General features: G+C 45.8%; 1 protein-coding gene across 1 annotated transcript in view; it reads right to left on the reverse strand.

Annotated features, from left to right (window-relative positions):
- LOC140200641 (uncharacterized) overlaps window positions 1–16,818 on the reverse strand; it is a 51,285-nt gene that overhangs the window by 14,405 nt on the left and 20,062 nt on the right. Inside the window, 1 exon segment of the mRNA XM_072264212.1 lies at window positions 1,358–1,841. Within this exon segment, the coding sequence (XP_072120313.1) occupies window positions 1,358–1,841 (484 nt within the window).

The following is a 16,818-nucleotide window of genomic DNA, read 5'->3' on the forward strand; positions in this document are numbered from 1 at the left end:
ATTTGCTCAGGGAACAAACCCATAGAATCCAGTGTTTATGGTACATTCTACACTGACCACTACCTGATGGACTGGTAGTTAAAGGTGTTTACATGGAAGAACTCTTCCATAAAGGACAATTAGTGGGACAATGTCCAGCTGACTGGGACTTTGCACAGCAGAGGGACCAGGCTTAAATTTGTTGGCTCAACCTCTCCTGATATGATATTCCTGTTGCTCAGGAATCAGTCTGGTGTGCATTTGCTGCATTCCTTCAATGGTAGTATTATTCTTTCTTAGGTAAAGTGACCAAGCTTGCAAACAACATTCTATTCACATTGAAAATATTGTCTCATTGAGGCTCTCAACATTTCTGACAAAATATTCTTTCATGTTTGCTTCAATGACTAATACTCAGCAACACCCAGATCTCTTGAGACAACAGTTTGCAATCCGTCACTGTTTAAATGCTTCACCTTCTTGTTCGTCTTATTAAGGTAGATCACTTCACATTTATCCATGTTAAACAGCATTAGCCATGTGTATGCCCACTTGCTAAACTAACTTAAATCCCAGGTTTGTTCCTATCCCTCTCCAATGCTAAGGTAAAGGGGATAGAATTATAATCACTATCTCCAAAATGCTGTCCCACTGAGAGATCTGACACCTGACCGGGTTCATTTCCCAATACCAGATCAAGTACAGCCTCTCCTTTTGTAGGCTTATCAACATATTGTGTCAGGAAACATTCCTGAACACATCCAACAAACTCCACCCCATCTAAACCTCTTGCTCTAGGGAGATGCCAATCAACATTTGGGAAATTAAAATCTTCCATCATGATAACCCTGTTATTATTGCATCTTTCCAGAATCTGCCTCCCTATCTGCTCCTCGATGGCACTGTTACTATTGATAGATGATCTGAGTCTTCTTGGAATTGATGGTAAGTCCAAGTTTCGTGTATGTACGGTTGAAGGCAGTCAGAATCTGTTGTAGGTGGTTTTCTGAAAGAACTGCAACACTGCTGTCATCTGCATATTGGAACTCGATGAGGGAACTCGTGGATGTCTTCGTTTTGGACTAGAGACGGGCAAGATTAAAAAGTCTGCCATCTGTTCCATAGATAATTTCGATTCCTGGGGGTAGGTTGTCCTTGATAATGCGGATGATTATCACAATGAAGATGGTGAACGAAGTTGGGGCAATCGCGCATCCCTGTTGTACTCCTGATCTAACTTGAAAAGGCTCACAGTTACTGTTGCTGACCATGACTGTGGCAAGCATGCCATCATGGAGGAGTCTTAGGATTCAAATGTACTTTTCAGGGCATCCATAGGTGGATAGGACATCCCATAGGAGTTCCCTTGATATCGAGCCAAAGGCTTTGGTGTGGTCGATGAATGCCATGTACAAAGGTTGAAGTTGTTCACGACATTTTCCTTGTAGTTGTCGCATTGTGAAAATCATGTCAATTCCTCCACGTGATAGTCTAAAACTGGCTTGTGTCTCCGGAACGATCTTCTCGGCTAAAGGCTTGAGCTGGTTGTTCATGATGCGGATGAGGATCTTTCCTGCTGTTGCTAACAGGGAAATTCCACGATAGTTCCCGCATTCGGATCGATTGCCTTTCCTTTTGTAGATGGTAACGATTGCTGAGTCTCTGAAGTCTGCTGGCACATCTTCATTTATCCAGATCTTGATGAGAAGTTGATGCAGTTGATAATGAAGCGGGTTACCTCCAATTTTGTAGACCTTGGCTGGTATTCCATTGAGTCCAGCAGCCTTGTTGTTTTTCAAGGCTTTGATGGCTTCCTTGACTTCTTCAAGTGTTGGTATTTTGCTTAGGGAGTCATCAACGGGCTGTTTTGGAATGTTGTTAATCATATTCCTGTCAAATGAGACAGTTTGATTCAGAAAGAAATTTGGCCTGTCCCCTAAAACCCTCACTAATTTTTGTAGATGCACCGTAGAAAGCATTCTTCTGGGGTGCATCACAACCTGGTATGGAAGTTGTCCTGTCCAAGAGCGGAAGAAGGTGCAGAAGATTGTGAACACAGCCCAGCGTATCACACAAACTAATCTTCTGTCCTTGGACTCACTTTATACCGCACACTGTCACAGCAGTGCTGACAGGATAATCAAGGACATGACCCACCCAGCCAACACACTTTTCGTCCCTCTTCCCTCCGGGAGAAGGCTCAGGAGCTTGAAGACTCGTACGGCCAGATTTGGGATTAGCTTCTTTCCAACTGTGATAAGACCGCTGAACGGTTCCTGACCCAGATCTGGGCCGTACCCTCCAAATATCCGGACCTGCCTCTCGGTTGTTTTTGCACTACCTTACTTTCACTTATCTATTTTCTATTTATGATTTATAATTTAAATCTTTAATATTTACTCTCAATTTGTACTCCAGGGAGCGCGATGTGCAGAATCAAATATTGCTGTGATGATTGTACGCTCTAGTATCAATTGTTTGGCGACAATAAAGTATAAAGTATAAAGTGCTCCGTCCATCTAGAATTGATGTCAGAATTGCTCGTCAGGATGGTTGAACCATCTTTGCTTTTGAGAGGGGCTTGACTGTGAGTGGATGGGCCAAAAATAACTTTAATTGCATTAAAAAAACCTCGAGTGTCATTGGCGTCTGCTAGTTGTTGGATTTCCTGAGCTTTCTTCGTCCACCATTGGTTTTTCAGGTTTTGGGTGCTCTTCTGGACTGCAGCCTTGCATTCCTGATAGCGTTTCTTGGTTGGATTATTCTTTGTCAGGGACCTCACCCTTGACCTTACTACCATGGGTGACCCTACCAGGAGCATAGCTCCAGACAGTATCGCTGTCGGGATCACACAAGCTTCTCCACCACGACAAGGTGACAATCCACGGAGAAGTGTTGATGATACTCCTTGCATTAAAATAGACACATCTCAAACCATCAGTCTGAGCATATCCCTTCTCTACCACCTGCCTATTCTGCCTCTCACACTGTCTACAAGCTTTCTCCATCTCTTCAGTTCAGTTCTCGCCCTCCAGTGATTCTAGTTTAAACTCTCCCCAGTAGCCTTAGTAAACCTTCCTGCCTGGATATTAGTCCCCCTTGGATTCAAGTGCAACCTGTCCTTTATGTACAGGTCACTCCCGCCCCAAAAGATGTCCCAATGATCCAGAAATATGAATCCATACCCCACTGCTCCAATCCCTCAGGCATGCATTTATCTTCCACCTCATTCTATTCCTATACTCACTGTCACGTAGCACAGGCTATATAATCCTGAGATTACTACCTTCGAGGTCCTGCTTCTCAAAATTCCCTGTAGTCTGTTTTCAGGACCTCCTCCCTTTTCCGACCTATGTCGTTGGTACCAATATGTACCACAACCTCTAGCTGTTCACCTTCCCATTTCAGGATGTCATGAACATGATCAGAACCATCCTGGACCTGGCACCTGGGAGACAAACTACCATCCGCATTTCTTTCCTGCATCCACAGGATTGCCTGTCTGACCCCCTGACTATAGAGTCCCCTATCACTGCTGCCATCCTCTTCTTTTCCCTACTTTTCTGAGCCACAGGGCCAGACTCTGTGCCAGAGGCGCAGCCACTGTTACTTTCCCCAGGTAGGTTGTGCCCCCCAACAGTACTTAAACAGGAGTACTTATTGTTAAGGGGGACAGTCAAAGGGGTACCCTTTAGTATCTGACTCTTGCCCTTCCCTCTCCTGACTGTTACCCACTTCTCTGTCTCCCGAGACCCCAGTATGACTACCTGCCTATGGTTCTTCTCTATCACCTCCTCACTTTCCCTAACCAGACGAAGGTCATCGAGCTGCACCTTCAGTTCCTGAACCCAGTCCCTAAGGAGATGCAGCTCGATGCACCTGGCCATCCACCTGACACCCAGTACAGAACACCAGCCTCGCAGACATACTTCCTATTCCTATTCTTCACAAGTAAGTTATCTTGCCTTCGGCCCGTTATTGCTGAAGCCTCATTGAGCCAAAGCCCTCCTACTCTGACTCCCTCTACTCTGTCACCTGCTCCTCCAGCATCCACTCTATAAAGCTGTCCTCTTTTTAAACTCTTCCCACCGGTCTAACTCACTGATGCTCATGCACCTGCACAGTCATTCTTCCATCAAACCACCAAAGAAAAAACGATCTCCTTTTATGCTCTTCCCACCGGTCTAGCTCGCTGACGTCCACGCGCCTGCTCAGTTGTTCCTTGATCGTAGATACAAAACACTGACCCCTGCTGCACCCTTCTAGTCACCACCTAACACAAAGAAATGTCCCATTTATTCCTACTGTCAATTTCTTGTTTGTCAATCAATTTTCAATCCATGCTGGCAAACCGTCCCCATTCCCAAGTGCTTTAATTTTACACGTCAGCCACCAGTGCGGGATTTTATTAGTGGCTTTCTCTGAATCCAGATACATCACACCCAAAGTAGCACACACAGAATGCTGGAGGAACTCAGCAGGTCAGGAAGCACCTATGGAAAGGAATAAAGAGCCGATCTTTGGTGCTGACATCCTTCATCAGAACCTCATCCTAACATTTCTTCTTTTTTATTCCATCAGCTACATACTTCAAAAATAAACTTCAGTAAGTTTGCAAAAAACATTTTCCTTTCATAAGATCATACTACCTCCAGAACGAGGGGTCACCGTTTGAGGATAAAGGGGAAGCCTTTTAGGACCAAGATTAGGAAAAACTTCTTCACACAGAGAGTGGTGAATCTGTGGAATTCTCTGCCACAGGAAACAGTTGAGGCCAGTTCATTGGCTATATTTAAGAGGGAGTTAGATATGGCCCTTGTGGCTACGGGGATCGGGGGTATGGAGGGAAGGCTGGGGCAGGGTTCTGAGTTGGATGATCAGCCATGATCATAATAAATGGCGGTGCAGGCTCGAAGGGCCGAATGGCCTACTCCTGCACCTATTTTCTATGTTTCTATGTTTATAAGATATAAGATATAAGATATAGGAGCAGAAATAGCCCTTCAGTCTATCATCTCTGCTGTACTATTTAATTATGATTGATTTTTTCATAACCGCCTTCTCCCTAACTATTAATCTCCTTACCAGTCAAGAACCTATCATTCTCTGCCTTAAATACACCCAATTGTTTGCCCTTCACTGTCCTCTGTGACAATGAATTCTATAGAATAACAACAAATAACTTCATGTTGTGTTTGTCTTCTTCCATTGACGTTTTCTAAGTGTCCTTCTAACAATACTCTATCATTTTACTATCCTTAATAAAACTAATATAACATTCCAGCATCTTCCCTACCCCTCATATTAGGCCATTCAGCCTGTAGTTCACAGTTTACTTGTTCATTTCCTTTTTGAACAGGGGGATCACACTTGCCACTCTCCAAACTACAGAAACTGTTGACAACCAACCCATTCCACAGCTTTCATGGCTTTAGTACATGGGATGCATATTATCAGGGACTTATCAACCTTGAATTACATTCATTTCTCCAGCACTATTTTTCATTAATTTTCATTTCCAGTAATTCCTGTTTTTCATTAACCTGAAGTCTTGGTTTCTTTGCATTTCTCGGAAATCCTATTCTGTGAAGACAGAACCAAAGTATTTGTACAACTGTTCTGCAATTTCTTTGTTCTCCAGTATATATTCTCCCAGTTCTGAGTGAAAAGACTTATATGTCTTCATTTGTTCTTTTTATTTTGTTATACCTGTCCTGGGCCAGCATGACATTGCAAATATGAGGGGTGTACTATATATAAAGTGAATGCGTGCAGACTGTTTTTTCCCTCAGGTTGGGAGAGGCTAGAATTAGAGGTCATAGGTTTAGGGTGAAAGGTGAAATATTTAAGGAGAACCTGAGGGGAAATCTCTTCACTCAAAGGACAGTGCAAGTATGATTTGAGCTGCCAGCAGAAGTGTAAATGTATGTTCAATTGTAATATTTAAGAGAAGATTGGATAGGTATGTGCGTGAGAGAGGTATGGAGAACTACAGTATGATCCGGATGCAGGTAAATGGTACTAGTCAGAAGACCAGGTTGCCACAAACTAGATGGGCTGAAGGGCCTGTTACTGTGGTTACACACATAAAAGTTGCTGGTGAACGCAGTAGGCCAGGCAGCATCTCTAGGAAGAGGTACAGTCGACGTTTTGGACCGAGACCCTTCGTCAGGACTAACTGAAAGAAGAGCTAGTAAGAGATTTGAAAGTGGGAGGGGGAGGGGGAGATCGAAAATGATAGGAGAAGACAGGAGGGGGAGGAATGGAGCCAAGAGCTGGACAGTTGATTGGCAAAAGGGATATGAGAGGATCATGGGACAGGAGGCCGAGGGAGAAGGAAAAGGGGGAGGGGGGAAAAATCCCAGAGGATAGGCAAGGGGTATAGTCAGAAGGACAGAGGGAGAAAAAGGAGAGTGAGAGAAAGAATGTGTGTATATAAATAAACAACGGATGGGGTACGAGGGGGAGGTGGGGCATTAGCGGAAGTTTGAGAAATCAATGTTCATGCCATCAGGTTGGAGGCTACCCAGACGGAATATCAGGTGTTGTTCCTCCAACCTGAGTGTGGCTTCATCTTGACAGTAGAGGAGGCCATGGATAGACATATCAGAATGGGAATGGGACATAGAATTAAAATGTGTGGCCACTGGGAGATCCTGCTTTCTCTGGCGGACAGAGCGTAGGTGTTCAGCGAAACGATCTCCCAGTCTGCGTCGGGTCTCGCCAATGTATAGAAGGCCACATTGGGAGCACCGGACGCAGTATGTCACCCCAGCCGACTCACAGGTGAAGTGGCATCCCTCCCCCTCCTGTCTTCTCCTATCGTTTCGGATCTCCCCGTCCCCCTCCCACTTTCAAATCTCTTAGTAGCTCTTCTTACAGTTAGTCCTGACGAAGGGTCTCGGTCCAAAATGTCGATTCTACCTCTTCCTAGAGATGTTGCCTGGCCTGCTGCGTTCACCAGCAACTTTTATGTGTATTGCTTGAAATTCCAGCATTGGCAGATTTCCTCGTGTTTGTTGTTACTGTGGTTTCCTGCTTTACGACTGTATGACTCTATTTCTATTCTCTATTCCTTTCTTCCTATACTCACTCAACAACGGATGATATAACCTGTAATATCCAGCAGCTAGCTAACTACTCATTCAGTCACGTTTCCACATTTTATCACATAGAGAGTGGCTGAGCACATTCTGCTCTATTTTAGAATGATGTTAACAATACATTTTTGGACTTACATTCATTCCAGTTTCCATTTGCTTTGGACGCAGTAGGCTATTTACCATGAAGATTATCGTTTTCTCAAACATATTAGGTAGAAGTGATGCACTGTATCCATCACTTTCTGTTGCCTTTTCTATTCCTAGATATTGGTGTTGCCATACCAGGTTTTCAGGTTTTCATGCAACCAGTTAGGATGCTCTCCACTGTGCATGTATAGAAATTACTAATTCATCAGTGCTTCAGGCTGTTCCATTTGTAAAATGCAATTGCGTAACTCATCAAGATTTCCTTGATGACAAATCCTCAAATCTATACTGTACTATGATCCAATTAATGCTAAGGACTGTTGTCACTTTAAAACCCAAATTAGGAAACCCCACCATGGCCTTGAATTGCATTGGCTCTTTTTCATTGATAGTAGGTCAAAATTCTGTACAGGGTCAGCTGCTAATACAATAAACTCTTGCAAGCAAATTCAAGTAGCAAAGATAAAGGTTGCTGCATCAAAATTATATCACAAATATCTTGACAATCCCTCCCCCCCCCCCCCCGAAAAGTACCTTGTGATCTTCTGTCATAAGTGGAGACACAAGAGGCTGCAGATACAGGAATCTGAAGCAAGAATCTACTGGGGGAAATCAATGGGTCAGGCAGCATCTGTGGAGGAAGAAATTTTGTTAACATTACAGGTTCAATCCACAGGTGCTGCTTGACCTGTTGAGTTCTTCCAGTGGATATCTTTTGGTCATAAGAGGTTTGACAGGTTTTAGACACAATTAGCTGAGGTGAGGCTATTGCATGGTTGAAGCTGAGTCTGCAAATGCCCTGTGGCAGTGCTGCTGAGGGAATGAGTTGGAAGGAGGAGGGAAAGAAAGAATCAGTTTTACATTTCTCTGCAACAAGCACTAATTAAAAAGTGCAATAGTATGAAACAAGTCAGAACTTTGCCTTATACACAAAATAATCGATGGCAAGATGTTTCTTAGAGAAGGGATGTACATGAACCCTTGGAGGGACTCAGATAACATATCATGGTTTAATTTGTTGGAATTCCTTCAAGACCAATGATCTTAAATACCTCTGGAAACCTGTTTGGCTCGATGCTGTATTCTCACTCTCTCAATATGAGTGCTGAGATGGATATTTCCTTCATGTAGCTGAGAAAGCAAAGGCCAAATGGTCATTGACCCCAATTCCATTCATGGCAAGGAACAGAAGAGGTTTTGACAGTAGAAAAAATCAACAGATTTATTGCTGGATCATCCCTGTCCACAATATCTCCTCTACAATTTCTCTCCCATTACGTGGAAGCATACAGCATTTCTCATGTTTGGAGGAAAATTAAATTCCATGTACTTATTTTATATCTGGATGTTAAGTACAAAATGTTTAAGATAATCTTGACTCTAGATCACATAGGTTACAGCCCCATAACAGGTTTCTACTCCTGAACGAGAAATGCAGCATGCATTCAGATGCTATTGTTCCTCGAGAATATAGAGCAGCATAGTTCAGGAACAGACCCTTCAGCCCATAATGTTGTGCTAAACCAATTAGATTGGTGATCAAATAGCTAACTAAACTACACAATGCCCATATCCTTCCATTGTCCTCACATTCATATACCTATCAAAAAATAGAACATAGAATAAAATAGAAAAAAATAGAACATAGATTTAAGAATATAAATACTCTGCAAGTTAGTATGGCATTCATATTCTCCGTATGAATTTGAGAGCATTTATTTATTAGCATTCATTTAAAGTGGACTCACGTGGAGTATTATGAGCAGTTTTCGGCTCCTTATCTTAGAAAGGATGTGCTGAAACTAGAGAAGGTTCAAAGGAGGTTCACAAAAATGATTCCAGGATTGAATGGCTTGTCGTATGAAGAGCATTTGATGGCTCTGGAATTCAGGAGAATTGGGGGTGACGTCATTGATACCTATTGAATGGTGAAAAGTCTTGATAGAGTGGATTTGGATGGGATGTTTCCTGTGGTGGGGTGAGTCTAAGACCAGAGGACAAAGCTTCAGAATAGAGGGGCATCATTTTAGAATGGAGATCAGGAGGAATTTCTTTAGCCAGAGAATGGTGAATCTTTGGAATTCTTTGCCACAGGCAACTGTGGAGGCCACGTTTTTATGTATGATTAAGACACAGGTTAGTAGATTCTTAATTGGCGAGGACATGAAGGGCTATGGGGAGAAGGCAGGAGATTGAGGCTGAGAGGAAAATTAGATCAACCATGATGAAATGGCAGAGCAGACTCGATGGGCCAAATGGCCTAATTCTGCTCCATTATCTATGGTTTTGTAGTCTTATGGAGAGTGAGAATGCTTTGCATGGATAAATTTCAGGATATTAAGGGAATCCAGAAAAAATCAGTAAAATGGCTTTGGTGTAGTAGAAGAGCCACGATCCTGATGATTGGTGGAGTGAGCTTGAAGGGCTGGAAGGTCTACCCTTGCTCCTATATTTTACGTTTTTATTGTTACGCATAACTCAATTGTGATGCTGGATGTACTCTGCAGACTGTGAGAGACAAGGCACAAGAGTTTCTGCTTCAGTCATCTCATTGCTTTCCTCTCTGAAGCTTGTTTGCAAGCTGACCTCATATGTAATTTAATATCATCACCAATTTTTCTATAAAACGTACCATTAATAAACTTTGAATACTGTATCTGCCACATTGCTCAAGTTAAATGCAGTTAAAATCACAAACTGCACAAGTAAATGTTAAATTAGATTAGACTTCTCCATTATGATCCCACCACCAAGCTCATCTCTCTCTCCCCCTCGCTTTCCACAGGGATTGCTCCCTATGCGACTCCCTTGTCCATTTATCTCTCCCCACTGATCTCCCTCCTGGTACCCACCCTTGCAAGCCTTACAAGTGCCATATCTGCCCCTACACCTCCTCCTCACTACCATTCAGGCCCCAAACAGTCCTTCCACATAAGGTGACACTTCACCTGTGATTCTTTTGGGGTCTTCTACTGTATCTGGTGCTCCTGGTGTAGCCTCCTGTATAGCAGTGAGGCCCAATGTAGACTGGGAGAGTACTTCACCAAGCACCTATGCTCTATCTGCCAGTAAAAGTGGTATCTCCCGTTGACCACTCATTTCAATTCTACTTCCCATTCTCATTCCCATTCCAACATGTCAGTCCATAGCCTTCTGCACTGCCGCAATGGTACCACACTCAGGTTGGAGGAGCAACACATCACGTATTTCGTCTGGGTAGCCTTTAATCTGATGGCAAGAAAATCAACTTCTCAAACCTCTTGGTAATTGCCCCCCTCTTCACTATTTTCCCATTCCTGTTTCCCTCTCTCACCTGATCTCCTTCCCTGCCCATCACCCCTCTGGTTCTCCTCACCTTCTCTTTCTTCCATTGTCTTCTACGCTCTCCTATCAGATTTCCCCCTTTTCAGCTGTTTATCTCTTTCATCAATCAACTTCCCAGCTCTTCACTTGACCCCTCCCCACTCCCGGTTTCACCTATCACCTACCACCTCGTACCTCTTCCTCCCCTCCTCCCACCTTATTGCTCTGACTTCTCATCTTTTTTTCCAGTCCTGATGAAGGGTCTCCGCCCGAAATGTTGACTGTTTACTCTTGTCCATAGATGCTACCTGGTCTGCTGTGTTCCTCTAGCATTTTGAGTGTGTTGCTGGCATTTAAACAGGTTGAGTCAGCAGGAAGATAGCAAGTCCAGCGTCTGTAGATTTTCTTGTGTTTAGATTAGATTAGCTTTATTTGTCACAAGTACAGTCCAACGATGAGAAGCAGGGAGGAGAGATGTCTCTGCCAAAGGAGTGTAAGGAACCCCTTCCCTCCAGTAGCTGCAGGTCTTCTTGGGCAAGGTGTAGCACATGCTCAGCTCCCTGATCAGGATCACATGAAGCCACAGGAGCACGTGGTGGACGGTCGTATCAGCAGCTGGTGCATATCACAAGTTCTGCAACCACTGACAATCTCTGAAGAATATTGATAGTAGTTTGGGCCAACTGTCTTGTTAAGACACTGCCCGGAAGAAGGCAATGGCAAACCACCTCTGCAGAAAAATTTGCCAAGAACAATCATGCTCATGGGATTATGATTGCCTGCATCATATGACACGGCATATAATGAGGATATCAAAGCATACAGTAAAACACATTGTGTCAAGTGAAATCGGCAAGGACAGTGCTGGGCAATCCACTAGTGTCGCCCTGCTTTCAGTGCCAACATAGCATACCTACAACTCACTAACCCTCAATGTTAATCTTTGGAATGTGGGGCAAAACTGGAGCACATGAAAGAAACCATCGCGGTCATGGGGAGAATGTAAAAATTCTCACAGGCAGCTGTGGGAATTGAACCCCGATCTTACAAAAGACACTGTGATAGTGTTATACAAACAGCTATGCTACTGTTTTGAAATAGAAGAGTTCTGATCACTGTAGTGCGTCACTCGTCTCCTCTGAAACAGTGCACTCCATTTGCACTTCATTACTATGAAGAGAATGCACTGTATTCTAAATAATTAACAGAGTCTGTTAAACCACTTGGACTGGAGTGATCAATAAAACGGTCATTATATGTTTCACTTACTTCCCAGTCATTCTTTTTCAGTAAATGAATGGGCTTAATGAGAATAAAAGCTATTCATGATTTGGTAGTCACCTGTCACTATTGTGGTCCTTGCCTCAAATATACCTGCACTTAGTTTATTTCTCAATATTGTGATTTATATGGCAACTGGCACGAGGAGAAAAACTGTTTGAGGCCAGTTGATACGTTCTGAAGATTAGCCTGCCATATCCTATCTTGAGTAATGAGCAGAACAGTCGCCAACTATTGAATGATAGCATTAATCAAAGCCACAAAAAGCAGCCTCTGTGATTGTGACAATATTGCCCTACACTTCTCATTCTTCATTTTCAGCAGCTTCAGGAGGAATTTCTTTACCAGAAGGTGGTAAATCTGTTGAATTCATTGCCACAGGCAGCTGTGAAGGTCAACTCATTGTCAAAGGTTATGGGAAGAAGGCTGGAGAATGGTGCTGAGAGGAATAATAAATCAGCGATAGTACAACGGTGGCACAGACTTGATGGGCTGAATGGCCTAATTTTGCTCCTGTGTCATATAGTTTTATGGTCTTTGGAAATGGCCAACTCTAACTCCTTCAGTTATCTGACTGAGTGGCTGGTCCTTTTAATGTTCCACCCATACCTGGGGCAGCAACTTGGCATAGTGGTTAGCACAAGAAGACCACAGTGCCAGTGGCCTGGGTTCAATACCCCTCTATCTGCAAGAAGTTTGTATGTTCTCCCTGTGACCACGTGGGTTTCCTCCAAGTGCTCCAGTTTCCTCCCACATTCCATGAACATGCAGGTTACAAGGTCAATTGGTCATATACACAAAATAATCTGCAGATGCTGGGGTCAAAGCAACACTCACAACGCGCTGGAGGAACTCAGCAGGTCAGACGGCATCCGTGGAAAAGATCGGTCGACGTTTCGGGCCAGAATCCTTTGTCAGGACTGGTCATATGATTGTAATTGAGCGGTGAGGCCTCGTTTTGCACAAGGTCCTGTTATCATGCTGCTTGTTTAAACAAATAAGTTAACAAATAAAATACTTGTGTAGTCAGAGCCAGAGAATCACCTGCACTGCTCTCACTTTTTGCCCTCACGCTGCAGTCCCAAGACACCTTATCCTTGGCTCCCCCTGATTTCTATACTCTGCCTCTCAGCAACATTATGAGAAGATAGCCACTGGATTACAATTGTGCTCCTGAGTGAATTTGTGCCAAACACTTTACTCAGTTGACATCTTGACCAGAGTAACAAACAACCTTTTGGAGGAATTCTGTGAGAGGAAAGGTAAGTGGCAGGATTTCAACCCAAAGTATCAACAATTCCTTTCCCCCCTCTGATTCTGCGTGACCTACTAAATTCCTCCAGCAGATTTCCTGTTGATTCAGATTCAGATGGTCCAGATTCCAGCATCTGAAGGTTCAGGAACAGTTATTACCCTTCAACCATCAGGTTCCTGCATGAGAATGGATATGGATAGTTTCACCCACCTCAACACTGAACTGATTCCACAACCTATGGACTCACTTTGAAGGATTCTACAATTTATGTTCTTAGATGTATGTATGTATGTGAGTATGTATTTATTTATTAATCAATCCATCTGTTAATCTATCTATCCATCCACTTATCTGAAGCACCTTCAATTACTCCAAAAGACTGAGGTTTGGTAAAATACTGAAAGGCTTTTATTCGCTGTACAATACGGCCTCCACAGTGAGTGTCTGTCCCCGGACTGAGGGGGAGGGGCAAGGCGAACACCTTTATACAGGACTCTGTGGAAGGAGCCACAGGGGCAGTCAGCAGAGGGGTGTGTCCAGACAGGTAACCGAGTTACAACATATATACATGGTTTACCACATTCACCCCTCCTTTTTTTAAAAAGAGTCCCGCGGGGTGAAGTGACTGACAATATTTACAAGAAGTATATTTACAGGTTAAGTCTATCAGGTGGTCGAGTCCGTCGCTGTGATCTAAGTAGCACCGGCGATGGCGGTTGTGCTGGCTCCGGCCTGACTTCAGGTGCCAGCACGTTAGGCGTCAGTAATCCCTCGTGTTTGTGCGTCGCGCCCGGTATGGGAGTGTCGTGTGGTGTCTGTATAGGGTTTGGGGTGCACGGTGTCTTGTAGGTACATACATTGGTGGGTACGGGGTCAATAGTCACCACGGAGTGTTCAGGGTAGGGGCCCGGAGCTCCTGCGGGCGCCAGGTCGCGTATTGAGACCGTGTCCTCCCGCCCATCAGGTAAAACCACGTAGGCATACTGGGGGTTCGCATGAAGTAAGTGAAACCTCTCGACCATCGGGGAGTATTTATTGCTCCTCGCATGTTTCCGAAGCAGCACTGGCCCCGGGGACGTCAGCCAAGTTGGTAGGGTGGTTCCAGTGGTCGATTTTCTGGGAAAAGAAAAGAGCCGCTCATGAGGGGTGGCATTGGTGGCCGTGCATAACAGGGAGCAGATGGAGTGGAGTGCCTCAGGAAGGAACTCCTGCCAGCGGGAGACTGGCAGTCCCTTTGACCTGAGGGCTAAGAGTGTGGCTTTCCACACTGTGTCATTCTCTTTCTCTACCTGTCCATTCCCCCGGGGATTATAGCACGTGGTCCTACTGGTTGCAATTCCCCTAGCCAGTAGATATTGGCGCAGCTCGTCACTCATAAATGAGGACCCTCTGTCACTGTGGATATAGCATGGGTATCCGAACAGAGTGAAGAGCTTGTGCAGGGCTTTTATAACTGACGTGGTAGTGGTGTCGGGGCAGGGGATGGAGAAGGGGAACCGTGAGTACTCGTCAATTACGTTAAGAAAGTACACATTGCGGTCGGTGGAGGGAAGGGGGCTCTTAAAGTCAACACTTAGTTGCTCAAAGGGGTGGGTGGCCTTGATGAGTGGTGCCTTTTCGGGTCGGTAGAAGTGCGGTTTGCACTCTGCGCAGACTTGGCAGTCCCTGGTCATCGTCCTGATCTCCTCAAGGGAGTAAGGCAGGTTCCGGGCTTTCACGAAGTGGAAAAGCCGGGTGACTCCCGTGTGGCAAAGGTCTACATGTAGAGCGTATAGCCGGTCGATCTGCGCGCTGGCGCATGTTCCCCGGGATAGGGCATCGGAGGGCTCGTTGAGCTTCCCAGGCCTGTACATGATGTCATAGTTGTAGGTGGAGAGTTCGATTCTCCACCTCAGAATTTTATCATTTTTGATTTTGCTCCGCTGCTGATTATTAAACATGAACGCGACTGAGCGCTGGTCAGTTAGCAGGGTGAACCTTTTGCCGGCAAGATAGTGCCTCCAGTGCCTTATAGCTTCCACTATGGCCTGGGCCTCTTTCTCTACCGCGGAGTGTCGAATTTCAGGGCCTTGAAGGGTACGGGAGAAGAACGCCACTGGTCTTCCTGTCTGGTTGAGGGTAGCAGCCAGCGCAAAGTCGGAGGCATCACTCTCTACTTGGAAGGGAATGGCCTCATCCACCGCATGCATTGCTGCTTTAGCAATGTCCCCTTTTATGCGGTTGAAGGCCGTGTGGGCCTCGGCAGAGAGGGGGAATGTGGTGGACTTGACCAGGGGGCGGGCCTTGTCTGCATAGTTAGAGACCCATTGGGCGTAATATGAAAAGAAGCCCAGGCACCTTTTGAGGGCTCTGAGGGTATTGGGAAGAGGGAGTTCCAACAGGGGGCGCATACGGTCGGGGTCAGGGCCAATGACTCCATTCTCCACGACACACCCAAGGATAGCAAGTCGGGTGGTCCCAAATACACACTTGTCCTTGTTATAGGTGAGGTTGAAAGATTTGGCGGCTTGGAGAAATTTTTGGAGGTTGTTGTCGTGATCCTGCTGGTCGTGATCGCAGATGGTGATGTTATCCAGATATGGAAACGTGGCCTTCAGTTGGCACTGGTCCACCATCCGGTCCATTGCCCTCTGGAAGACAGATACACCATTCGTGACACCAGGGGGGACGCGCAGGAATTGATAAAGCCTGCCGTCCGCCTCGAAGGCAGTGTAAGGGCAGTCCTCCCGGCGGATGGGGAGCTGATGGTAAGCGGATTTTAGGTCTATGGTCGAGTACACCTTGTACTGTGCTATCTGATTGACCATATCCGCGATGCGGGGTAGAGGGTACGCGTCGAGCTGCGTGAACCTATTGATGGTCTGGCTATAGTCCACGACCATCCTATTCTTCTCCTCGTTCCGAACAACCACCACCTGCGCCCTCCAAAGACTTGTGCTTGCCTCAATGACCCCCTCCCTGAGCAGCCGCTGCACCTCCGACTTAATGAAAGCTCTGTCCCCCGCGCTGTACCTCCTGCTTTTAGTTGCCACGGGTTTACAGTCGGGGGTCAGGTTGGCGAACAGCGGTGGGGGAGGGATCCTGAGGGTGGAGAGGCCGCAAGTGGTGTTGGTAGTGTGGCAGTTGGCATGATGTTGGGTGGGATGCGCGGGTCGGTGTGTGTGTGTGGTCAGTAGCGGGGTACGTGACATATCTCTACAAAACAGGGGATTTATGACAGTAATTGGCGGGAGGGGCCCATCATACTTCATTGTCATGCTTTTCAGGTGGCTCTGGAAGTCCAACCCCAACAGCACAGGGGCACAGAGTTGAGGCAAGACCAGTAACGTAAAGTCCCAATATTCTGTGCCCTGCACCACTAGTGTCGCTACACATCCCCCCGGGATGTCTGTTGTATGCGACCCGGAGGCCATGATGACCCTCTGACTTACCGGCCGTATCATGAGTCCACAATGTTGCACCGTGGCCGGGTGGATAAAACTCTCCGTGCTGCCTGTGTCAAACAGGCAGCTTGTCCTGTGCCCCTCCACCAGGATGTCCATCATTGACCTTGCGAGCTGGTGGGGAGCGCTTTGGTCGAGGGTCATGGAAGCCAGGGTGGGGTCGCTGCCTTGGTCTGGCGCGATGGGGTGCCCCGTGAGCACCCGTTGGTCGTAGGCGGTGGGAGGTGGCGCCAACCAAGATGGCCGCCCCCATGTCTCGCACGTGGTGGCGGCATGCAGGGAAGATGGCGGCCCCCATGTCTCGCAC

The sequence above is a fragment of the Mobula birostris genome, chromosome 7, assembly GCF_030028105.1.
Source record: "Mobula birostris isolate sMobBir1 chromosome 7, sMobBir1.hap1, whole genome shotgun sequence".
In the NCBI taxonomy this organism is placed as follows: Eukaryota; Metazoa; Chordata; class Chondrichthyes; order Myliobatiformes; family Myliobatidae; genus Mobula; species Mobula birostris.